This window comes from Ovis canadensis, chromosome 19 (assembly GCF_042477335.2).
Source record: "Ovis canadensis isolate MfBH-ARS-UI-01 breed Bighorn chromosome 19, ARS-UI_OviCan_v2, whole genome shotgun sequence".
Lineage (NCBI taxonomy): Eukaryota > Metazoa > Chordata > Mammalia > Artiodactyla > Bovidae > Ovis > Ovis canadensis.
The window spans coordinates 67,950,991-67,975,443 of record NC_091263.1 but is presented as its reverse complement, the minus strand read 5'-3'; the positions used below and the strand labels follow the sequence as shown (position 1 = coordinate 67,975,443).

The 24,453-nt window shown below is 52.0% G+C and overlaps 2 protein-coding genes across 5 annotated transcripts in view; one reads left to right on the top strand and one right to left on the bottom strand.

The window, feature by feature from the left end:
- FYCO1 (FYVE and coiled-coil domain autophagy adaptor 1) overlaps positions 1 to 24,453 on the bottom strand; it is a 79,998-nt gene that overhangs the window by 25,472 nt on the left and 30,073 nt on the right. For all 4 annotated transcript variants that reach the window (XM_069560872.1, XM_069560875.1, XM_069560873.1 and 1 more), the window contains 5 exons: positions 24,278 to 24,396; positions 21,990 to 22,157; positions 19,346 to 19,495; positions 18,436 to 18,635; positions 15,362 to 15,506 (listed from right to left, as the gene is read on the bottom strand). In XM_069560872.1, the coding sequence (XP_069416973.1) occupies positions 15,362 to 15,506; positions 18,436 to 18,635; positions 19,346 to 19,495; positions 21,990 to 22,157; positions 24,278 to 24,396 (782 nt within the window). The remainder of the gene's footprint in view (positions 1 to 15,361; positions 15,507 to 18,435; positions 18,636 to 19,345; positions 19,496 to 21,989; positions 22,158 to 24,277; positions 24,397 to 24,453) is intronic.
- On the top strand, positions 1,842 to 7,435 carry CXCR6 (C-X-C motif chemokine receptor 6). The gene is made up of 2 exons (XM_069560880.1): positions 1,842 to 2,170; positions 5,566 to 7,435. The coding sequence occupies exon 2, from the start codon at positions 5,587 to 5,589 to the stop codon at positions 6,607 to 6,609; it is 1,023 nt and encodes a 340-aa protein (XP_069416981.1). The 5' UTR covers positions 1,842 to 2,170; positions 5,566 to 5,586; the 3' UTR covers positions 6,610 to 7,435.

The window sequence follows — 24,453 nt, the reverse complement described above, 5'->3', positions numbered from 1 at the left end:
CTTCAATCCTGCCGATTGCCCGAGGAGCAGACTCCTGGCCACTCAGGTTGTCTGAGGAAGGCATGGAGCCTAGAGAGCCTCCTGGCCTGTGTGTCCTGCTGACAGCCTTCTTCAGGGGGCCCCACCTGCCCCTCTGCCAGGCCAGGCCAGCAGTTAGGAGTGCTGCTCTGCCTGTTACCCGGGGCCTCCTGTGAACTGGAGAGGTCTCTGCTTTACAACTGCTCTGCCCAGTAGAGTACAGTACAGTACCACTGGCCTCATGCGGCCGCTTAAATTCATCAGAATTAAAACAAAACTCAAAGCTTGGCTCCATGGTTCCGGTGGCCACACTCCAAGTGCCTGATACCTACACTTGCCTGTTGGTCACGCGGCCACAGGGCACGCCCAGCATTCCAGAAGGCTCTGCTGAACAGCTCGGGTCTAGAAGGAGAGGCTAAGCCACACGGTGGGCCACATTCACTGCGGGGCTTGGGCGCATCTTTTTACTTGACTTTTAAATTCTTACCAGTTTTTCTTTTGGTTTTGGCTTCCTTTTTGCTGAAAAACCAAGTGAAGAAGGGCGCTTCTGGTTTTGATGTCTGATTACTTGGTAAATATGCAGACCCACATCCCTGTCCTCACCACTGACCCGCCGCCTGCTGCCCTCTGGGTAGGCTGCTTTTCTGAGGGTCTTTCCACTCATCTTCCACAGCCCCCACCACCCACCACCGCCTGGCAGTTACTCCTCTCCCAGCAGCCACTGCCCCATCCCTGGTCCCAGAGCTGCAGCCGGAACCAGGGCTCTGGCTCCAGAGTGTCAGGCGTTCAGAGAAAGGGAAGGGGTCAACAGTCTGACCCCAGGAGAGCCTGCGGTGGGCACAGCTGCCACGGCCCTTTTATTCTTCCCTGATTCTGCTCAGGAACTGTTTGCATGATCTGGGGGAAAACCCAAGACATATGATTGGGTATTCGCCGTCAAGAAGTTCACTTTTGTTTCAAAGACAAGCAACCGACACTCCAAATCGGAAGACAACAGAAATAAAATTCTGGCCCTCAAACTGGGGGGTTGGGGGGAGGCTCTGACTTAGTTGTGAGTTTGAACTCTCCACTGGAGAATGCTTATGACAAGTAGAGTCTCGCTCTCTCTGAGATACACAGCTCTCCTCCCTCCCAGGCATGGGCACGGTCAGAGGGCGCCGGGCTGCTTCTCCCCAGGGAGGACGTGCTGAGGGGGACAAGCACTGCCAAGCCAGTGTGTCTGACCAGGTTCAGGCCCTTCTGTCATCACCCCGTGAACTGGGCCTAAGTGACACGGTTGGCTTGTCGCTGGGAGGAACTCATCTCTCAAAGCTCAAAGACTCTAAAATGTGGGGCTGGCTCCCTGTGAAGGGATGTCTTGTTGAGAGAGACAGGTCCTTCAGGATTTGGTTCAGCCTGTTCACTGGTGACCCTAGCCGTGAGAAGCAGGGCGGTGAGCACCACCTGAGTGGAGTGGGTTTAGGAGGCAGGGTGACATCAGGCCCTCTGGCAGACCCATCTCTAGAAGCCATCTGGCCCACTGGCTTGGTGATGACAGACACCTGGCCTTGCATCCTGGCAATGGCAGTTACTGGCTGTGAGTCCATGAGGGTTGTTCTCTGGCTATGGTCCTCTGTATTCCCATCTATAAAATGGGATAATACCTACTTGCACGGTTGCTATAGGGATCAGGGCTGTCATGTATGTTGGAGGTGTACACACACAGAACCCAGGCCATAGCATCAACTTTGCACTGGTCCAGACCCAAACTGCTCCAAAGGAACATACGACTAGTGGATGAAATAATTTTAGGGTATAAATGCCACCATCTTCAGTGGACTACCAGTGCCAGACCTGCGCATGGCTCCCCTTTGGTTTACAAATTAAAACCCTCTCAGATCCTGGTAAAAGGGTAAGACCCCAGCCAGGATGTGGGGGTTGTGCAGCATCGGAGCCACTGCTTTGTCTCTCGGACTCCCAAATTACACGGGTGCGGGCTGGGTCATGTGGATTCTGACCTGCAAGATGGGGAAGGGCTGGGTCTCCTAACATCACCAACTGAGAACTCTTCACAATCACTCAACGGAAACCCGGACCACATCAGAGACAAAGGCAGACCTTCGTGCTGTGAGCAACCTCGTCTGGTTAACAAACTGAAAGAGCAGCTCTACCGGTGAGTCATTTATCTTTTCTTTATAGTTAAAAGAGGGGCTAACCCCACGTTTTGGGGGGGATTCTCAGAGTCCTGCTGCAGCGTGGTACAGTCAAGTGCCTGGGTTTTCCAGCTCAACTGCTCTTGGCTCAAACTCCAACTCAGCCACTTGCTGCCAGAGGGCTAGAGTAGAGGACCGTGACTTAATCTGTTTCTGTAATATGACGCTGGTAACATGATGTGCCTACAGTGTGGGAGACCTGGGTTCAATCCCTGGGTCGGGAAGATCCTCTGGAGAAGGAAACGGCTACCCACCCCAGTACTCTTGCCTGGAGCATCCTGTGGACGGAGGGGCCTGGTAGGCTACAGTCCAGGGGGTCACAAAGAGTCGGACACGACTGAGAGACTAAACTAAAAACTAAACACGCTGCTGATAGGAAAGGCAGAATCACACCTTCCCTAGGAGATAAGGAGACGCTAGCTACCCGTGTTTGTTCACTGACTAATCTCTTTCTCCCTTTTTTTTTCGTTTCTTTCCCATTTTATAGGACCGTTGTTACCTTAGCTCATGGTTTACTTTCTTTTCTCCATGTACATCAATACACAACTATAATAGCTTTTGAAAATACAGAAAATTTTAAATGAGGAAGGGAAATAAGTCACTACTAATTCTACCAGTCAGGGGTGAACTGCTGATAAAATGTAATTTCTGTTTGTTTTAAGAAAATTTTTGTCCAAACCATAGAGCTTATAGTAGGTTCTTAAACAAGGCGCATAGAGCATGGAACAGGGGGGTTTAGAGTTCATGAATCCCTGCAATTGCAGGCATGTATGTACATCATCACTGAGGGAAACGATGTGCAGCTTTTAGGAGACTCTCAAAGCGGTTTCTGATCAAAGCACGTTGAGATCATCATCAACTTCACAAGCACTTTGTCCTCTATTTGCTGCAATAGTAACAGCCAAATAGTATTCTGCATATCTACTTCGTGCTTACATTGTTTTGAGCAATTTAAATGTATTTTTTGGGGGGGCAGAAATTGGGAGACTGCAATTGACATATACACACTCCTATATAGCTGTATAGCACAGGGAATTCTACTCAATACCCTGTAATGGCCTATATGGGGAAAGAATCTAGAAAAAAAGAGTAGACATTTGTATATGCATAACTAACTCACTTTGCTGTACAGCTGAATCTAACCCCACACAGTGAATCAACTATGCTCCAATAAAAACAATGTTTAACACACTGTATTTCCCAAAGTCAAGGGTGCTTCCTAAATGTTTCAATCATATTCTATTTTATGCCTAGATTATATTTTCTTTATTTATTATCACATATTTACTATTTCCAAAGTTGGATATATTATTATTTTTAAAATTTTCACAAATCAACCTAGGACTTTGGTTAGAGAAAATAAAGAAATGAGTACTTTTAACATTTCTAGAAGAGAAAGTAATTTTTAATACTCCATCTGCACATAACTGTGCATTCCCAATCTGTTAATATACTGTCTAAACTTACCAACTGTTACAAATGAATTTGCATGGGTCCTCTGAGGCAACCGCAATGCCAGTGTAACGCATCTTTTACAGGGAAGAGTGAGTCAAGCGGTAACGGAGATGTGACGTTACTTTCAGTGTCATGTTCTAAATGATAAATGTTTCTGCCCCATGTGAAGCAGTAACACAGACACATGATCGTTGGACCCAACTTAACCTACAGCCCAGGGACGGCGGGGCACAATGCCGCCGGGCTGGCCTTTCACTGTTAGAGGCAACGGTTTGTGGTCCAGGAGGAGGGACTTAGCACTAAGCAGTCCTAGCCCAAAGGCAAGGTCCTTTCTGCTGCTTTGACCCCATGAACAACCAAGGTGGCAGCACGAAGGTGGACATCCCTTCTGGTCAGGACCCAGCATGGGGGAAGTCGAGTCTCTGAGGCCAAAGGGGAAATCCTCTCTCTTGCACCCTCTTCTCTGGCCGGTTGATATTCTGCCTTTGCTGGACGAAGGCCTGTTCTTCTTAAAGCTCTCCTTGAGGTGCCAGTGGGTTATGGCACGAGTCACTGCAGGAGCCCCTGCGAGCTCAGTGTCTGCGGGTCACTGACCCGCAGGGGACTGACCTGACCCCCCAAGGCTGATGCTGCCAAAGCTGCCCCTGCTCCCGCACCAGACTACGTCACCCCTGGGGCTGGTCCGTGGTCCCCAGCGGGGTCCCAGGTGGTGATTATCTTGAAGGGCTAGGACCCCCAGGCAAGAAAGACAGCTATTTGGTCTCTGCTATAAGCAGCCCCACTGCAAGGCTGGCCATCGGCCCTGTTTGTGGCTGCCCATCCCCCTGACATCCCATTTCCATCAGCTCTTCTGTTTGTTAAAGGAGACCCCTCAGCCCTACATAGTTGGTTATAAAAGCAAGAGCAATGTTCCCTTCTCAGGTAATCTACTCTGAAGAGATTCCTAGAGATCAAAGAGGCCCTGAGGGTGAAATGTCATACACAGACAAGCAAGGGGAAGGCTGGGGTTGGGCGTGAGAACCACCCAGTTCCCTGGGCAGGAAGCCACTCAGCCAAAGCACTGGGCAGCCTGGCTGTTCCCCGACCTGTCTCCCCATCACAGGAAGATGAGGCAGGATGAACAGGCCATCTGGGGCAGAAAGGACCAAACTCCTCTTGCTTTCCAGGCCCATCAAGGTGGACCCCCCTCTAAGGGGGATATTGCCATAGCTTCACAATTCCAGGTCCAGGGGTCAACCTCACAAAACATGGGGCACAGGCTGGGTGGGTACCTGCTGTGAGGCCCAGGCAGATGAAGACAGCCTCCCCACTGAAGACCAGCACAGTCCTTCCAAAAGGACACGGTCCCCATTTCACCATGTGATGACCTCTACTCCCAAGGCCATTCAGCACAGGATTTTCTGGAATGTGGGTGGGGTCCTGAGAGCTTTACCGCAGGTTAAACTGCTGAGCAGTTTCCTCTCAGAACAGGCTGTCCCCAGTATCCTGGGCTGTTACCCAGCAGAACAGTGGGAACGTTTAGAAGCTGACTATTTGCCCCCAACATGTGGGCAACAGGGCAGTGGGAAGACAGGAGGGGGCTTCCTAGGGGGCACTAGTGGTAAAGAGCCCGTCCGCTAATGCAGGAGACTTAAGAGATGCAGGTTCGATCCCCAGGTGGGGAAGATCCCCTGGAGAAGGAAATGGCAACCCACTCGAGTATTCTTGCCTAGAGAATCCCACGGACAGAGGAGCCTGGTGGGCTACAGTCCACAGGGTTGCAAAGTGTTGGACATGACTGAAGTGACTTAGCATACATACACGCACATTTGCCCCCTGAATGTGGGCAGTGGGACAGTGGGAGGACAGGAGGGGTCACCCTCAACCCAAATGGATGTAATTCCTGTGGTCTGTCTCCCAGGGGTCCAGCAGAACAGACGACATGGCTGAGTATAACTACGAAGACCTCGGGTTCTTCAACAGTTCCAACGACAGCAGCCAGGGGCACCAGGACTTCCTGCAGTTCAGCAAGTTCTTCCTGCCGTGCATGTACGTGGTGGTGTTCACCTGCGGCCTGGTGGGAAACTCCTTGGTGCTGGTCATCTACGTCTTCTACCAGAAGCTGAAGAGCCTGACGGATGTGTTCCTGATGAACCTGCCCCTGGCTGACCTGGTGTTCGTCTGCACTCTGCCCTTCTGGGCCTATGCAGGCATCCACGAGTGGGTCTTTGGCAGCGTCATGTGCAAAGCCCTGCTGGGCATCTACACGCTGAACTTCTACACGTCCATGCTCATCCTCACCTGCATCACCGTGGACCGCTTCGTCGCGGTGGTGCGGGCCACCAAGGCCTACAACCAGCAGGCCAAGCGCATGGCCTGGGGTAAGGCCATCTGCTCGTCCATCTGGGTGGTTTCCCTGCTGGTTTCCTTGCCGCAGATCATCTACGGCAATGTCCTTTACCACGACCGGCCCTTCTGCGGCTATCACGAGGAGATTTCCTCCATGGTGCTGGCCATCCAGATGACCCTGGGGTTCTTCCTGCCACTGCTTGCCATGGTCGTCTGCTACTCGGTCATCATCAAGACCCTGCTTCAGGCTCGAGGCTTCCGGAAGCACAAGTCTCTGAAGATCATCTTCCTTGTGGTGGCGGTGTTCCTGCTGACCCAGACGCCCTTCAACCTCGTGAAGCTCATCCGCAGCACGAGCTGGGAGTACCACACCATGACCAGCTTCCACTACGCCATCGCAGTGACAGAGGCCATTGCCTACCTGCGTGCCTGCCTTAATCCTGTGCTCTATGCCTTTGTTGGCCTCAAGTTTCGGAAGAATTTCTGGAAGCTCATGAAAGACGCAGGCTGCCTCCCTTACCTGGGTGTCTCAGGCCAACACATGTGTTCGGAGGACACTTCCAGGAGTGCTTCAGCCTCTCACAACGTGGAGGCCACCAGCATGTTCCACCTGTAGGGCTCGGGGAGGCTCCTGGATGTCACGGGAGCGCAGCTGTGTCTTCTGGATGAGGCAGGCTTTGTGTATAGCGTGCACGTTCTCACAGAGAGGTTACCCAACGCCGCAGCTGGGGGGGCTGCTGCTTCTCAGGCATGAACAGATCTGCTTTTTCACAGCCTAGCCTAAGCTCAAAGGGGAGTCTGAAAGCTGCACGGGCTTTCCATCCTCCACCCCAACAATACTGATGCCAAGAAATGACATGTGATTCTCAAGACCCCAGGTTCTCCTTCACTGAGAATGGGACTGGGACAGAGCTGAAGAGGGGGGCATGGCTAACAAAGGTCTTGAAGGCAGGTAAGAGTCTGGGTTTCCAAGTTCTGAAAACTTTTCTGATGGCTGGTAAGCAGGGGACATTAGAGCAGCCATGAAAACCAATGCTGATCTTGGCGTCTTAGACCTTCATCACCAGGTGCTGACAGAAATGAGCTCAGGTTCTGTCACATCTTTGGGGTTTCGTTTTTATAGAGATAGATGGTTAATCCTGCTATCTTTGCTTGATCCTGGAAGGACTAGCACCGGGAAACATGAATGGGCCGAAGCAAAACAGGGTCGGCTGAAGATTCCAGTGGGCCACAGAAGGCTAGAAAAATGCGCAAAGCTGGGTGAAGACTGTCAGGAGTCTAAGCAGCACTTCTGAACGGGATCCTCAGTGGGTTTGCTCTTAAAATCTGAATTATTCAATGCGTCACATACAAATCATGTATAAATGTATATGTTATACACACACATGCATATCAAATAGCATATGATTTTTATGACTGCGAAATAAAACTTTTAAAACGTCTCCAAACTACTTTTACTCTCAGGCACATTCTACCTTAATGCGGTGTTCCTGAATAAAACAAAGGTGATCACTCGTGGGCTCAGAGCACAGGAAATAAGTTTACGACTATCAACTTTGAGGGCACTGCTCTATCGATACACCAATGGTAACAAGCCAGCTTCTTCACTGTGGCTTCTAACCTCCTGCCCAGCGCGAGAGGAGCCTCTGCAGTGCGGTCACGGGATGAGACAGAGTTTTAAATGTCAGCCACTTGTTTGTGTATGTTTATTGTACCCCAGCACCTGCTCAACAGGCTTAAAGTGGCCTTTTTGGCTCACGTGTTGCAAAACCACTCACTGAAACATGGAGAATACTTTGAGGACAGCTAGAGAGAGCCCTTGGGGAGGGGGTCAGAACAGGCTGAACAGTGAGGTTCTGAGGCCTGGGCAGACCTGAGTCACGGGCTGGTAAGACCAGCTGCATGCTGCTCCTTCACTTCAGTGGTGTCCGACTCCTTGCAACCCCATGGACCAGGGCCCACCAGGCTCCTCTGTCCATGGGAAGCTCCCGCAAGAATACTAGAGGGGGTTACTATGCCTTCCTCCGGGAGATCTTCCTGACCCAGGGATCGAACCTGTGTCTCCCGCATTGACGGGTAGATTCAATTCTTTACCACTGAGCCACTGGGTTAAGACCAGTTGGTAATGTCTTAGCCACTTCCACTTTGGAGCAGCGTGTTCTGTAACAGTGTCGCCTCTGAGGCCGGCATGCGGAGGGCTGGAGAGGACACACACCAAACACTTAGCACCCTTTGCATTTGTGGGAGGAGGGGCCCCCAAACGGTGGCAGTGCATTGGTGAGGCGTGGGAGGGGGGCTTCCTGCCTTGCAGAGGTGCAGGGCATGGCCCAGCTGTGTAAAGGCTTGGCCTACAGCGCCCACAGGGCCCCACCAACTGTTTCATAAACACGCTAAATGCACCCATGGGAAGACCTGCTTTACAGAGAGGGCAGGAGAGCAGAGAGCTCTGCTCAGGCCACAGAGGCCATCTAGTACTCTAAACACCACAAGCTGACCTTTTCACTGTGACAAGGCTGAACTGACCTTTAACCTGTTTATGTTGGTTTCAGAGAGGTGAGGGTTGGTCACCCTCCTCTGTGCAGTCACCTTAATGCCGAGCACTTATGCTAGAGAGGCCACAAGCCCCTGGCCTCCCCAGTAATAACCCAGAACAAGAGGCAGAGCCCCTAACTGGGAAGGAATGGGTGAAGTGTCTGGCCCAGTTTAGGTCCTCTGACCACACAGAGGAAAGTAGTGTGGTGTGAGGGGAAAGGCAGGGCTCTGGGGTGACTCAGATCCTGCTTCAAGGACAGCTTCATGTCTGTGCACCCCAGGACAAGGCAGGTGCCCCCCCATCCCTGCCCAAGCCTGTTTCACCAACTGTACCCCTGGCTGATGACGCCCTCTGTCCAGGAGCGCTGGGAGGCGGTGACCACGTGCTCGGAGCTGTGCTGGGGACGGCCGCTCAGGCAACGGAGGGGCAGCTGCTGGGACCGCTGGGTCCTCCCCTCCCGAGTGCCGGCCTGGCTGAGTCAAACGAGATGAGTTGCCTCAGGCCACATGCCACGCCAGGCCTGTTATGTGCCCTCTGTCCAGGCTCCCCACAAAAAGGTTCTGCACTGGCCCTTCCACAGCTGAGGAATATCTGCCTGCCTGTCCTGAGGAAAAGCATGGCTGCTCCATCTTTTCCCGCTTCTCTGCCTCCCCTGCTTGGGCCCACACTCTGGCCTTACCTGCTGCCCTTGGGAGCAGAGATCGTTTCCCCAACCCCCTCCTGGGCGCACGCCACTCCGGGCAGCAGACCCTGGCACAGCCCACGGAGCTTCCTGAGGGTTTTCACTCTGCACTTCACTCGTCCACAGGACAGCCCTGTGGAGCACAGGCTCCCTGTCTCAGAGCCACCCTTCCCCTCCCTGTAGCACTTGCCTCTACTCACACCCACTGCTTGACCTAAGGGGCCTGGGGTGCAACTGGAGGAGGTCGGGTGGGCTGTGGCTGCCTTGGGTGAGGCCTCAGGGTCTCCCCCTCCACTGAGTTCCCTGCACTTGCAGCCCAGGGGCAGGGCAGGGCCATGCTATCCGAGATGCGGAGAACACAGGCTGACCCTGATTCCAGGGGCTACTTGGAGCCTGAAGCCCGGGATTCTCAGCATCCTGCAATGAGGAAATGATGCTGCGGGACAGAAAAAACAGAAGCTGCCTGTCCTGGAGGGGCAGAAGCGGAGCGGAGAGCACCGAGGACGGGGCGCTGGCTCTCCTTGTCCTCTGGGGGCAGCGCCCCTTCTGTGCATCACTCCTTCGTGGCCCACGGTACCCAATGCCCTTTGTTAGGACGTTTGGTACTACCCCATTTTCCAGATGAGGAAACAAGTTCAGAGAGATAACTACCTCACAAAGCACACACAGCAGGGTTAAAACCCTGGTGAAAAATCTCTTTTCTTCCCTCAAATGTTGGCTAAGATGGACCAGGGAACCTGACAACTCTGTACTCATCTGAAGGCAGAGATGCTAGGCTAACCCAAGTGCAGCAAGGCTTTTTGGAAAAGGTCAGCTTTCATTCCAATCCCAAAGAAGGTCAATGCCAAAGATGTTCAAACTACCACACAACTGCACTCATTTCACATACTAGCAAGGTCATGCTCAAAATCCTTCAAGCTAGGCTTCAACAATATGTGAACTGAGAACTTCCAGATGTATGAGTTAGATTTAGAAAAGGCAGAAGAACCAGAGATCAAATTGCCAACATCCGTGGGATCATCAAAAGAGCAAGAGAGTTCCAGAAAAACATCTACTTCTGCTTCACTGACTACACTAAAGCCTCTGACTGTGTGGATGAAAACAAACGGTGGAAAATTCTTAAAGAGATGAGAATACCACACCACTTTACTTGCCTCCTGAGAAAACTGTATGGAGGTCAAGAAGCAACAGCTAGAACCGGACATGGAACTGACTGATTCAAATTGGGAAAGGAGTACATCAAGGCTGTATATTGTCACTCTGCTTATTTAACTTCTATGCAGAGTACATCATGGGAAATACTGGGCTGGATGAAGCACAAGCTTGAACTGAGATTGCCGGGAGAAATATCAATAACCTCAGATATGCAGATGACACCACCCTAATGCCAAAAAAGTGAAGAGGAACTAAAGAGCCTCTTGATGAAAGTGAAAGAGGAGAGTGAAAAAGCTGGCTTAAAACTCCACATTCAGAAAACGAAGATCATGGCATCCAGTCCCATCACTTCCTGGCAAATAGATGGGGAAAAAATGGAAACAGTGACAGACCTTATTTTCTTGGGCTCCAAAAACACTGCAGATGGTAACTGCAGCCATGAAGTTAAAAGACGCTTGCTCCTTGGAAAAAAAGCTATGACAAACCTAGATAGTGTATTATAAGGCAGAGACATTACTTTGCCAACAAAGGTCCACATAGTCAAAGCTCCGGATTTTCTGGTAGTCATGTATGGATGAGGAAGTGGGACCATAAAGAAGGCAGAGCTCCAGAGATTTGATGCTTCTGAAATGCGGTGCTGGAGAAGACTCTTAAAGTCCTCTGGACAGCAAGGAGATCCAACCAGTCCATCCTAAAGGAAATCAACCCTGAAAATTCATTGGAAGGACAGATGCTAAAGCTAAAGCTCCAACACTTTGGCCCCTTGATGTGAAGAGACCCTGATTCTGGGTAAGACTGAGGGCAGGAGGAGAAAGGGGCAACAGAGGATGAGATAGTGGGTTAGCATCACCCACTCAACGGATATGAGCGTGAGCAAACTCCGGGAGCCAGTGAAGGACGGGGAGGCTTGGCGTGCTGCAGGCCATGGCGTCAAACACGACCGAGTGAATGAACAACAACAAAAGGCGGTTTTCTAACCTTGACCATGTTCACCATTTTCTGTTCTCGTTTTGCTTGAAATGCCAGGCACTGGATCTCCTGGTTGGTGATAAACCCACAACAGTTCCCCGAAACACTGACCACAGAGCCCCCGTTCTGAAGTAGGTGCTGGCTAAGATACTCTGTGGGTTGGTGCAGTCTCTATAGCGTTTGAGCTCAGTAATCCTGGGCATCAGGCAGGATGTTCCTTGGTGAAGACACCTGAGCTACAGGGTGCAGCAAACCAGGGCCCATGCAGGAGACACCACAGCGTGATCCTTGACCTCACAGCTCAGGGAAAACATCGCAAAAACAAGGCACCTCCGTGGAAGGCTTCCCACACGGTACCCGGCTGACCCTTTTAACACTGTGGGAGTGGGTGCGGCTCCAGCTTGTATGTGCCAGGAAGGAAGCTGAGTTCAGGGGCTGCGGTGAACCTAGGGGCGGCAAACCAGGACCTGACCAGGAGCATCTGACTCTTGAGCTCAAGCTCTTCACGGACATAGTTTGCTCAAGAAGGGGAGGTAGGCCTGGGGGAGGCCAAGGACTTGAGGCCTGCCCTGCTGTGGGCGAAGGAGCTCTCTTTTCTTCTCAGCCTGCTTCAGGCCTGAGAACAGCTGGGCCTCTCTCAGGCAGATGGCTGAAGGTGGGCCTGGATGACTGTGGGGAGGGGTATGCATGTCTGCGGGGTCTGGAGAATGTCACCTTCCCACCTGGTGAGGCCTGTGCCCCGGGGCCACGTGCCGGGGCCGCTCGGAGGCTGCTGAAGGGTCAGCGGCATCCTGCCAGCTCTCCCTGAGCTCCTGGGTTCTGGGGCCTCTTCCCGTCCTGTCACAGCCAGGGGGCAGGGCAGACAATCGTGTTTGTCCTGAGGACACGTGTGTGGAGCGGGGAGTGGACGAAGGGTAAGGAAGGAGGGCAGCTCTTTGATGGGAAGATGGGGAAACGGGGCCAGGAGAAGGCGGCAGTACGCTGCAAAATGCATCTCATGCCTGTGACTAGAGGGAGGGGTTCTGGGTACAAAGCTTGGTTCTGATGCTTGCAACCCCGTGACCTGGAGCGAGTTACCTAGCCTCCTGAGCTTCAGTGCCTCGATACAAGAAACAGGGACCATAACCTCTACTCTGTGGAGGGCTGGGCGGGACCAAGTGAGGGCGCGCAGACACAGCTCCGGAGGGAAAGAGCTCCAACAAGGGCTTTCAGCAACACGACCTCCAAGCAGCCTCTGTTCTCCGGATTAGAACTTTTGTAGCGTTAACCCCTCCTGGACCACTTCTTACTTTGGACTCTTTCTCTAAATCTCTTGGCAAGGACGTGTACACACACCCAGGCTCTGTACCACCCCTCTCCCCACCGCCACTTTCTCAGACTCCTGGTGGTTTTAAGCCTAAGAAAAAGCTGCAGGAGACACGGGTGTCTGCCTCCAGTTAATGTGCAAGCAAGGTGTGAGACGGGGCAGGCCCTGAACTGACTCAGAGGGCTTACCCTTCGCCCAAACAGACTAGGCACGGGACTGCAGATCCATCCATTAGCCCCGAATCTGCCTTGGAGGCCGAGGCCAGCATGCTGGCAGTTTCCTTTCCCTGGAACGCTTCCTGATTTCCCACGACCGAAACACACACGTTTGTCAGTGGTCAGAAGACCTTCTGCTTTTGCTCCTACTAGGAAAGGGGAAGGTGAGGGGTGAAGTGATGGGGGAGCTAAGGGGGTACTTTCTCATGCACCTGAGAGCCCAGGGCCATTTCCAAGGCCCTGAGGTTCTGGTCTGGCTCAGCTGACCCCTGACCCAGCTGGCCAGTAGTCAAGGCACAGTCAGCGAAGAGTTGCCAGGTGACAAAGGAAAAGGGTGGCTTAGTGCAAATCCATGGGGGTCAGGGGGGACACTGCATGCTCACGCAGTCAGGCAAGGCTTCAAGGTGGGGCTTTCAGAAGGAAAAGTAAAGGCCCATGGTCACAGTGAACACCTTCACTTGGGTGATGGGGTTGGCTGTATCCTTGACGCGAGTTCACTCACCCTCAAGCATGAGCAAAACTGAGTATAGGGACACACGCTGGAGCCTAAAATCTCCTGAGCTGAGAACCTCCCAAGATTGAGTGCATCTCCTCCCATGCAGCAGAAACCCCAGACGATAAATCTGACAGATTGGTGCCAGCCCTCCTCTGAATTCTGGGTATGAAGAGAGGAACAGAGATCTCAACGTGAGTGGGCAAAAGCTCGCGAAGCTCCCTGCCTGGATGGAGAGTGGGCCATGGACTGTCTGCACACGGGGGCCCTGTCAATTCTCCCCTGAGCTTCTGAGCAGGCAGCGCTTTGCACGAGAAACTGCATTTCAGCCGGACGCCGGGGCTGAGAAATACCAAGTGAGGCTGCCACGGAGGGGAACTTGACCTTTGCCGTGCGTCCCCTGACTTAAACTCTTGACACTTTAGTACGGTGGCACTTGATGCAGTTATTTCATTTATTTAGAAATTAGCCCTTGCACAACTCTCCTCGCAAGCTTTGTTGGAAAACAGCTGGCCCAGAAAAATTGAGGAGGCCAGTGGAGAGCTGGTGCTGAAGGATGCACGGCCCTGTGCCGGATGCCGTCCATCTACAGCAGAGGAACGTTTGGAGGGTCTGGGTCACCGTGATGGGACAGGGCCCAGGCTGGTTGGGGGAAAGTCCCTTGGTTCCAGAGTGCTGGGTAACAGACTTGTCTATATTTTTTTATTGCTTTTAAAACTCTGGGGCTCGAAGAGGCCTTAGCTGAAGCCAGAGGAACTTCTGAGAGAAACCGCTTGAGAGAACTGAAATTAATCTGAGCTTCCTTTCTTGTGGCAGCACCACCAGGCCTGATGAGTGGTTCTATGACGTGGTTTTTAAAGAGCAGTGTGATGCTCTGAGCACAGCTGAGGCAGCCCAGGAAGGGCCGCTCTTCTGAATCATCCAGCAGAAGTCATCCTGGATTTCTGCTGCACGCGAGCACATGCACCTCAGTCCCCCTGCTGACGTCCTACCCCCAGCGCCTCAGAACGGGGCTGCTTTTGGAGATATGACGATTAAAAGAGACAAGTCGCTCAGTCGTGTCCGACTCCTTGTGACCCCATGGGATTCTCCAGGCAAGAATACTGGAGTGGGTTGCCATTTCCTCCTCCAGGGGATCTTCCCAACCCAGGGGTCAAACCCAGGTCTCCCACATTGAAGGTGGATTCTTTACCAGCTGAGCCACCAGGGAAGCCCAAGACCATTAAAGAAGTTAGCTAAAATGAGGCCAATAAGGTGGGCCCTAATCCAGTCTGACTGGTGTCCTTATAACAAAGGAAAATTAGGAGCCAGAGAGACAAGGGTGCACACGCCCAGGGTTGGGGCTGACCACACGCAGAGATAGGAAGAGAGCGGCCGTCTGCAAGCCAAGGGGAGGCCTCAGGGAAAGTAAACCCGCCAGCACCTTGGCCTTGGACTTCTGGAACCTGACAAATGAGACTTCTGTTGTTGAAGTCATCTGGTGTATAGCATCTGTCATGGCGGCCTATGTGGATTAATATAGTTGCCCAAGACAAAAAAGGCTTCATGGAGTTGCTGAAATCAGGAGGACTGCTGACAGAAACGCCCAGAAACCCTCTGACAAGGCTCCACGCTGACCACTCCCCAAGTCCTGGTGCTGTTCAAGGACCATTGCCCTGAGCACTGTGCTCAGGCACCTTCCCTTAATGAAAGACAGGCGATCCTGCTTCTGAGCTTTCCTAATCCTCTGATGAGACAGCACAAGGCCAGGGGCTTCCCTGGTGGTCCAGTGGCTAAGACTCAGGCTCCATTACAGGGGGCCTGGCTTCAATCCCTGGTCAGGGAACCAGATCTCACACGCAACTGAGAGTCCGCATGCCACAACTAAAGATCCTGCACGCTGCAACGAAGACTGAAGATCCTGAGCGCAGCAACTAAGACCCTGTGCACCCAAATGCGCATTTTTTAAAAAAGAAAGAAGGCGCAATGCCAGGCGCTTAATGAGAACTTGGGAAATGGAGGTGATGTCTACTCACTGTTCGGCCACATTTGGGTCAAGAGAATCAGTCTCAGTGGGTGTTTCAGGCAAGGAGGGGCCGGACTCCTGTATCTGGCACAACTCCTCGTCTGTGATGATGTCAAACACGGCGTCATCCGGCGGCCGGCAGTCTGTGTTTGCACCTGGGGCACAGATGCAAGCAGGGAGAGAGGAGAGGCGCATGGTCATGCACGGGACGGGGAGGGAGCGCAGCTCCGTGGACGAACCAGGAGCGTGCACCCTGCAGCGCTCACTCAACAGACAGCGACTCTGTCCGGATGGAGACAAACGGCTGTTGGGATGTTTCAGAAAAGCAGATGAGGGGACTGCAGGTGAAACAAAGTATTTTCTCTGAAGTCCCTTAGGCAGGGGCATGGAGGACTTTTAAGCTCTAACATGTTCTCTGAGGCCCCTTACTTAGAAGGAAAACACTTATCAAAACCTTATCAGGAAAGAACCTAACTAAAAGATAAACATACTTCCCTGCTGCTGAATCCTTGCTCCAGCAGACACACACCTCATGCATGCCTCTTTGAGAGCAGGATTCTGTGTGACCTGCGTTTCCATCTCAGTCCACTAGGGGGTGGAAAGGAACTGCCCACCACCCCCCAACCCAACCCCACCAACCCCACCCAACCCCACCAACCCTTGAAGCTTGACAGAATTGTACCCAACCCTGCAGAGCACTGGGTGGGAAGGACACTGTGTGGATGCTGCTGTTCTGGTCATCCCCACCCCGCCAACAAGCACCCTCCTGCATGTGATGGAAGCTGTGATGGCAGGCCTGAGGTGAGAGAAGAAAAGGCAAGCAAGACAGAAAGAAAGACAGGCAGGGGAGGAGGCAGGAAATATCAGAAACCAAAACAAGCAACCTCAGCACGCTGGCACCATGCCACCCTGTGTTGTCACTGAAACACCCAGAATGAGCCAGGCCCGGGAAAGAGTCCTGGGCTGCTCAGCGAGAAGGGTTCATGTGGGCTGCAATTTCCCAGCGGGCCCTGCCTCACAGCACCTGGACAGGCTGGGCTTTAGGAGGGACGTTCTCCCTTGGGCCTGAAGTCTGCATAATGGAGGGCGGCTTGAGGCACAGGCTGGAAAGGGGGGACTGGGACTGGCTTTTTTCCATAGGCCCAGCCACATTCCTGAACCCGCCTTTTGAGGCTGGCAGGAGGAAGGGGGAAAGAAGAGGAAGGAAGGGAAAATGAGCAACAGGGACCCAAAATGATGCCCGCCAGGAGAAACCAAAGGAGCCCTAAATTGAGTGCTCTGCCACATGCAGACTGGAAGACTCAACTCTGTTACTCTGGCAATTCTCCCCAGACCGCTGCAGAGACTCAATGCAATCCCAACCAAATGTCACCAGGATGTTTTTGTAGAAATTGACTAGTTAATTCTAACATTTATATGGAAAAGCATACGACCTAGAATAGCCAAACTTTAATAAAGAAGAAAATTGGAGGACTCACTCTGCCTGATTTGAAGACTTATAAAATTACGGCAATCGTAACAGTGTGGTATTGGTGAAAGAAAAGGCACGTTGGTAAATGGAGTGGAACAGAAAGTCCAGATACTGAATCATATATAAAGGCAACTGATTTTTGAGAAAAGCACAAAAGCAATTTTATGGGAACAGACCTTTCAACCAATGGTGTTGGAATAACTGGACAACCATATACAAAAAACGAATCTTTGGGCAAAGCTTGCATCATATAAAATTAACTCAAAATGAACCATAGACCTAAACATGAATCTAAAACTATAAAACTTTTAGGAGAAAACAAAAGAAGACCTTTGAGTTCTTGAGTTAAACAAAGAGAGGGATGATATTAAAAGAATAGGAAAAAATTGACCCATAAGGGGAAAAAAACTGATAGACTGGACTTTATCCAAATTATATTCATCAAAAGAAAATTAAAAAAGACAGGATATAGGTTGGAAAAAACATTTGTAAAACACATATATGATAAATAAATCATACTCAGGATATATAAAGGGCTTTCAAAATTCAGTAACTTTTAAATAACACACTGCTGCTAAGTCGCTTCAGTCGTGTCCGACTCTGTGTGACCCCATAGATGGCAGCCCACCAGGCTCCTCCGTCCCTGGGATTCTCCAGGCAAGAACACTGGAGTGGGTTGCCATTTCCTTCTCCAATGCATGAAAGTGAAAAGTGAAAGTAAAGTCACTCAGTCGTGCCTGACTTGTAGCGACCCCATAGACTGCAGCCCACTGGGCTCCTCCGTCCATGGGATTTTCCAGGCAAGAGTACTGGAGTGGGGTCGCCATTGCCTTCTCCAAAATAGCACACTAACGCTGTGCAAAGTACACTTCGCCATCCTTGAGCAGTTGTTTGTATCTAGTATAAATAATGGAGCTGGCCAACCTCCTTGATGATCCATTTAAACAAAAGAGGAGCTAACAGTGTCTCTGAAGGCTGGCTGGCCTGGATCCAGACTGAGGCCAAGGAGGGCAGGGCTCTGGCTGCAGGAGGCAGTGGTGTCTGAGCACAGATGGTGCTCACTGCCACCCGAGTCACTGCAGTTCTGCCCGCCTTGTGCTCTACACCACAGTCCAGTCCTGAGCGGGCGGCCTGGGCTGGGGTCTGTGAGGCTGTGCTTGGAGCAGAAGCAGCAGGGACCAAATCCCGCTTCCTTTTACTGAGCTGCGTGGGAGGAGGTGAAGGGCAATGGGCCCTTCTCGGTCACTGAGTGAGAACACGAGCTACTGGGAAGACAGAGAAGGATGCGCTCATTTCCAGATTCAACGCCTGGCCTTCTGTTATCCTGGGACAGAAGTTCGGGGCTGGGGCCTGGGAGACAGCATTTTCTAAAGCGTGGGGTGGCGTTCCACCAGTGGTACATGAGTTAAGAGGCAACAGACCTCAATGTTAAATAATAATGCTGAATCATATCAGGAGAAAGTTATTCCCTTTTCAATTCAGTTTCTATCCTAATTACATCAAAAAGAAAGTTTCAGTGCCTCACTTTGGAAGTACTGAACTAGGTGTGGCTCAGCTAAGCAGCCACAGCGGGGAGGGTGGCCCCGGAGAACAGAGGCAGTGGGGGAGCTGACCTTGGCCTCCGGCGGCCTGGGCTGGGGACCGCGTGGGGCTGGGCTCCTCCTGGCTGGTGCCTGAGCTGCTGCTGCTGGGAGACCCGGGGCTCTCGCTCAGCTTCCGGAAGCAGGCCCGGCAGCAGCGCTCCTTCCTGCCGCTGTGCTTGCTCACGGCGTAGTTGTTGCAGCAGTAGTAACAGAAGATGCGGCCGCATACCCTGCGGACGACACGGGCTGTGAGGACGCTGCACAGGGGCCGCGGCGCCCTGCCCCGTGCCCGAACTGGGCTCTGGACGCCGCACGGTTCATCACACCCAACTCTGCCCGCTCTGGACCGTGGCCTCAAGGCCCATTTCCTAAGACTCCAAGAAAGCCGCCTGGGTGACGCCTGATGGGAGGAAGTTTTACTTCCTAGGGTCCTAGCAGGCAGGCCGAGCCCCCTTCCCTGACACTACGATGCAGCTGGGCATCCCACGCCTGGGGGCTGGGCTCTAAAACCAAAGATGATTCTCCACACCCCCGTCCCAACTTGAAATTCATTCCTGCCTGCCCACCTTTGGGTCCTGGGGGCAGGGAGGTCTTTGCTTCCTCTGGTAAAGCATCGGCCTCTGCTCTCTCCGTGGTCCGTCTCCCCTCTGATCCCCACAGGCCAAGCGAGCACCGAGATTTGGGTCTCTGGGTGCCCCACATCCCTGGGGGTCCCCTTACTTCTGCCCACACGCCCTATATTCAACTCTCTTCCCTTTCGGGGATCCTTGAGTGTCCTGCTGGGACCCTGCCTAACACCCCCTCCTCAACTGGTTCCCTCAAAACTAAAAGACAACATGCTCTTCCTAGACAAGTGGCCGCCATGCCAACGCCTGCCCTAACTCCCCATCCAGAGCCCTCTGCCCTGGCTCTGGGCCCTTCCCGCAAGCCGCCCGCTGACCTGCAGTGGTGCCTCCGCACCATCCAGCTGAACTCCCGCTTGCAGTCGAGGCAGTGGTTCACCTCCGTGTCCCCGGGCCATCTCTCCTCAGCACTGAGCTTCTGCTGGAATTCCAGGGCATCTGACTTCTGCCAGAGAGCATCCTTGTCCCTGGGACAGAGCCGCATGAGAAAAACAGAAGAAAGCGTCCATGAAAATGACAGAACTACTTCTGGATTCACTTCAAAAGACTCCTTCTGAATTTTGCAAGACAGGAGGGGGATTCACTTTTATTGATACCGAGGTCATCTGTCACCCAGAGCAGACCCAGACTCAGCAGAAGTCCCCCAATGTGTGGGTCCTGATCTGACACCACACATGTGAAGGTATGGGGGTCCATAAAAGGCTCTGGCAACTGCAAAGGCCTGCTAGCACTAACAAGGGCCACCAGCTGCCCAGGGGTCTAAATGGCAGTGTACACGGCCACTGGGAGGTTAGGCTGCCAGGTGCTGCCACACTTACCCAACAGCCAGTGTGCTGTGAGCCAAATAACCAGGAATGTACGCCCACCCAAATCTTCAGGATGTTTGGGATCCTTCTTGGTTTTATGGTTTAAGCAATAATTAATGGCCCTGGCAACATGTAAGCCACTGATGACTGAGAGCCACACCAGAGCCACCCAGGCCCTGAGAGAAGCCGGCACTCTCGTCAGTCAGGGACTCAAGTCAACCAAAGACTGTTCCCCTGAAATATAAACCAGAACATGGACTTTTCAGGAATGCCTGACATTGTCAGGAAGCAAAAAGACCCATTCTTGCAAGCAGCATCATTCTCCCACCTGGGCCACGGCTTGTTCTGTCCAGCCCCGGGAGGCCAGGTGCCCAGACCCTGGGAATGTGGCAACTGTGTCGGGACCTGGGCTCTTCCAACACAAACTTCTGGAAGGGTCACAAATGCTGAGTCCCTAGTCTGCAAACTGATGGCACGCGGGCAGAGTTTTCAAGCTTCCAAATTAGCCAAAATTTATTATTGCCAATTTGCAATCCCAAATGAATTAGTACATTTAGGTATCACTTATGCATGGCTGCTGACACTGTAAAGAAAGGGCTAACCAGATCTTATGTGGTTCTTCAAAGAAAGACCCAAAACTATAAACCAATTTTATGGAGTTGTTTGGACAAAACTTTGAGTCTGAGCCAGTGTCTAGTGGAGCAGGGGTTTTCAACTCTTGCTCACTGATACCTGGACCCCACTCCCAGGAATTCCACTCTGGCTGGTCTGGGTGGGGTCCAGACCTGAGTGTCACTTTAGTTATTAGCTCCCCTAGTGACTCCAATTTGCATCAGGGTTGAGAACCACTGCTCTAGTTATAACTATCAATTAATAGGCTACACAGAAGATGGAAAAACATGTTAGATGACACTATAGAGATATAATCAGCAAAGCCCAGGTTACAGGAAACTCTACCAGATAAATGGCCTGCTTTCTTTAAAAGTAAACTGCAAAGGAAAAGAAGAGAGATGGTGGGGAAACCATGCCTAAGTAAGAGGGATCCAAGAAACGTATCACCATGCAACATACAGATCTAATTTAGATTCTGACTAGAAAAAATCATAAAGCAATTGGAAAAATCTCAAAATGACTAGATACTTGATGACATTGGGAATTAGTAAATTTTTAAGCATAGTAATGATATTGTGGTTGTTTAAAATAAACAGTCCCAGTGTTAGGAAGGCACGTACCAAAATACTTGTGGAAGAAATGACAGGAAATTTGGGATTTGCTTCAAAACAGTCTGAGGAGGTGGGAGAAATGGGTAGGACTCCAGGAAACACACGACTTGGTCATGAGCATAATGTTGAGGCTGGGTGACAGGTACAGAGGGGTACATTCTGCTATCTGCTTTCGTATTTTTGAAAACTTCTGGGACTTTCCTGGAGGTCTAGTGGTTAAGACTCTGGGTTTCCACTGCAGGGGCCACAGGTTCGATCTCTGGTCAGGGAATTAAGATCCCACAAGCCACAGGGCGCATCCAAAAAAAGAAAGAAGATTCCCATACAGAAAGGTTTACAAATTTTTTGGAATGACTTGCCAACAAAACTCAGACCGATTTCACATAAAAGTCCAGATTTCTACCTTCTCTGAAGAAGTGAGGGGCCCTGGCAGCAGCAGCGCAGCCATGCCCTCTGGTTCTCAGAGCCCTCCAGGCGGGCTCACACATTCCCATCGCTGCCTGCTACCTGAGTGACTGAGCACACAGCTGCTGCCTGAGGCTGGAGTCTGGGGCCCCAGGAGCTGGGGAGAGTGGGATGGAGGAGAAGGAGAAAAGGACTCAGGAGAGCGGGGCAAGGGAGTGGAGAAGGCCCGGAGGATATTAGACGTCTCTGACTGCCGCTCTGTGGCTGAGTACATGGAGAGTTTGAAAACAACACAGCAATACAAAACCAGAAACCAGGCGCACACTAGTGGGAACAATGGGGTCCTGTCTTTTAAGGCTGCCAAGGGCCTGAGTAGACCCTGTTCACGTGCGTGTGCCCTTACAACAGGACACAAGCAGACAGGGGCCCGCTTCCCTGCAACGGTCCCTTCAAGAAGAGTCACACTTCTTTCAAGAAAAGCCAAGCTCAGGGGAAGCCCCCGGCCCCTGGCCTGTCCCGACACTCACCTGAGCAGCTCTATCAGCCGCTCCTCCAGGTACTTCTTGGTTCTGTTCAGGTCATCCAGGTCAGCGAGCATCTTCTGGTCGTTCTTCTCCCTGTCTGCCGCCTCCTGGCAGAGTCTGCTGTAATATTCCTGGGCCTTTGTGGTGGCTCTTTCAAGTTCCTTCTGGGTCCTGGTGGAGGAGTGGTAAGTAGTCCCGATCACCCACTATTTCCAGCTTCCCCCTTCCCCTGGGCTACCCCCAGCCTCTAATAAGCAGTCCCGCTGCCCTACCAGCCTTTGTCTTGGGGGAGCCCCTTGGCACTGTTCCACTCACAGGGTGTATATTCAAACCTTAAGCCTTCAAACCTCCTCTCACACACCCAAACTCTTCACACATTGCTACCCCCCACAACAAATACAAGGGACATTCGGGAGAGGAGGTTGACCTCAGGTCACTAGGAGCACCCCAGGTGGGTCAAACTCCGTACCACTTTTCTTGGGAGAAAACTGAGGTTGTGAAAGGAGCCCAATGGGTGAGGTGCATGGGTTAGTGACGGGGGGTGGATATGCAGAGGAAAAAGGAGTCAGAACAGGAAGAACTGAGGCGCAGCTTCCTGGAGGTGACCAGGCAGAGGAGCATCTGTCCCCCACATTTCTCTGGGACTCTACACATGGGGTGTGGCACTGGGCACAGAGCAGGCACTAACTCTGCATGGCCAGGAGTTCAACCTGAGGCCTCGAGGCCTACAGAATCCTGCTCTGGGTACTGCAGAGTCTCAGGCTATGAGAGGGGCTGGCTGAACCAGAGTCTGCCCATCCTTGCCCACTTCTCATTCAGCTCACTAGTCCCCTAAGGCAGTGGCTTTCCAAGGATGGTTTATGAACTAAGGTATTCACAAAACCTCCATAAAACTAGAGGACTGCGCCTGACTAATCAATCTGGATCTATTCCAGCCTTGCCATGTCCAGGAAAAAGTTGTCAGCAGGCAGTTTACGAGACACTGTCCACCGAAGTGATCTTGGGGACACACAGATATACACACAGTTATAGCATTAAAGAAAAAAATACCACCAACTTAGGAGGTTCTGTTTAAGTTGTCACATGAACATGACCTGGCTAAGGGCAGCCAGAGTACTACAGCAATTGAACTCTGAAAGGAGAGTCAGATGAGGAGACACACATCCAGGCTACTACGCATCCAGTGTGGTCTGGATCTCCCGTTGAGCCTGGGCCAGGCCTAGAAGCAGGTGATAGGAGGTGGGTGGGAAAGCTAAACCCTCGGGGAAGTATGGTGTGTCTGCTTCTGCTGGGAGCACACGTGCAATCCGGCGCCAGGATCCCCTGCAGGACGAGCCTGGCCCCGTCGCTGGCTGGGGGGCCCATGATGCACCAGGGGGCTGCCAGGTCTGAAGAAGCGGTGGCCTTGGGGCTGGACACAGGGAGGGCCATATTTTAAGGTTAAAAGAAATGATGACAAAGGGTGACGGCAAGATGTGCTCTCCACAGACACAGCACCAGAGTCTCTGCAGGAAGACAAGCTGACCCTGCTCCCTGGCTCGCTCGCTCACTCCTGGATGAGCTGGGAGAACCTCACACTTAACCCCGCAGCCTGTCATGTCACTGAAGAAGAACTCGGGTCAAAACTCATACTGGGGAAAGCATGCACGCACATAACTCACAAACCAGTTCCCTAAAACAAAACAAAATACGAGAGAACACAAAACTCTGTCTATATGTTTTCAGGGTAGTTGTTCAGAAAAGACTCTGGAGCCAAATGTTCTAAGTTCTAGTCCTGCCATCACCACTTAGACACTGTGTGACCCTGGGAAAGCGACTTCACTCTTCTGAGCCGCATTCTTCTCTTCTATAACACAGGATAAATAATACCACCATCCTCACAGGACCGTTGGGAGGATTAAATAGGCAAGTAAATTTCAAGGATTTAAAATAGTACCTGCCACATTTTAGGCTTAAATGTCTGTTGTTGTTAGTATCATGACACTTGCCCAATTTTTATTTCATTTTATTTTTACCAAAACATGAAGTTCCTGAACTGAAATATGCCCCCCCCAGAGATGACAATGGATTAAGAGAAAGGTTCCCTGCAGCTTCTACAGGCTTGTGACAGGCAGACTGCCAAGGAGCTCTGTGGCATGCTTCCGACATAAGCACTCCCTGGGTCTACAGCTTTTCTTGCAAAAGGACTTTTTAAAGGGGAATGAGTGGTTGACTTTCTAAACGACTGGCCCAAATCTGCCCCTTCCGTGCGGACTCTCCCCCTGGCCCCACGGGCGGACTGTGTAACTAACCTGTCCAAGTCTTGGCGCAGGGTGGCCCCCTCCTCGTCCTTCCTCAGCATGGCGGCCTGGCACTCGGCAAGGTGCTTGCTGGTGCAGCTCAGTTTCTCCTGCACATCCGCCTGGGCAGCCTGGCACAGGAAGCAGGGAGAAGACACCTGGCTGCAGAAGCCGTGCAAGGTGCCACC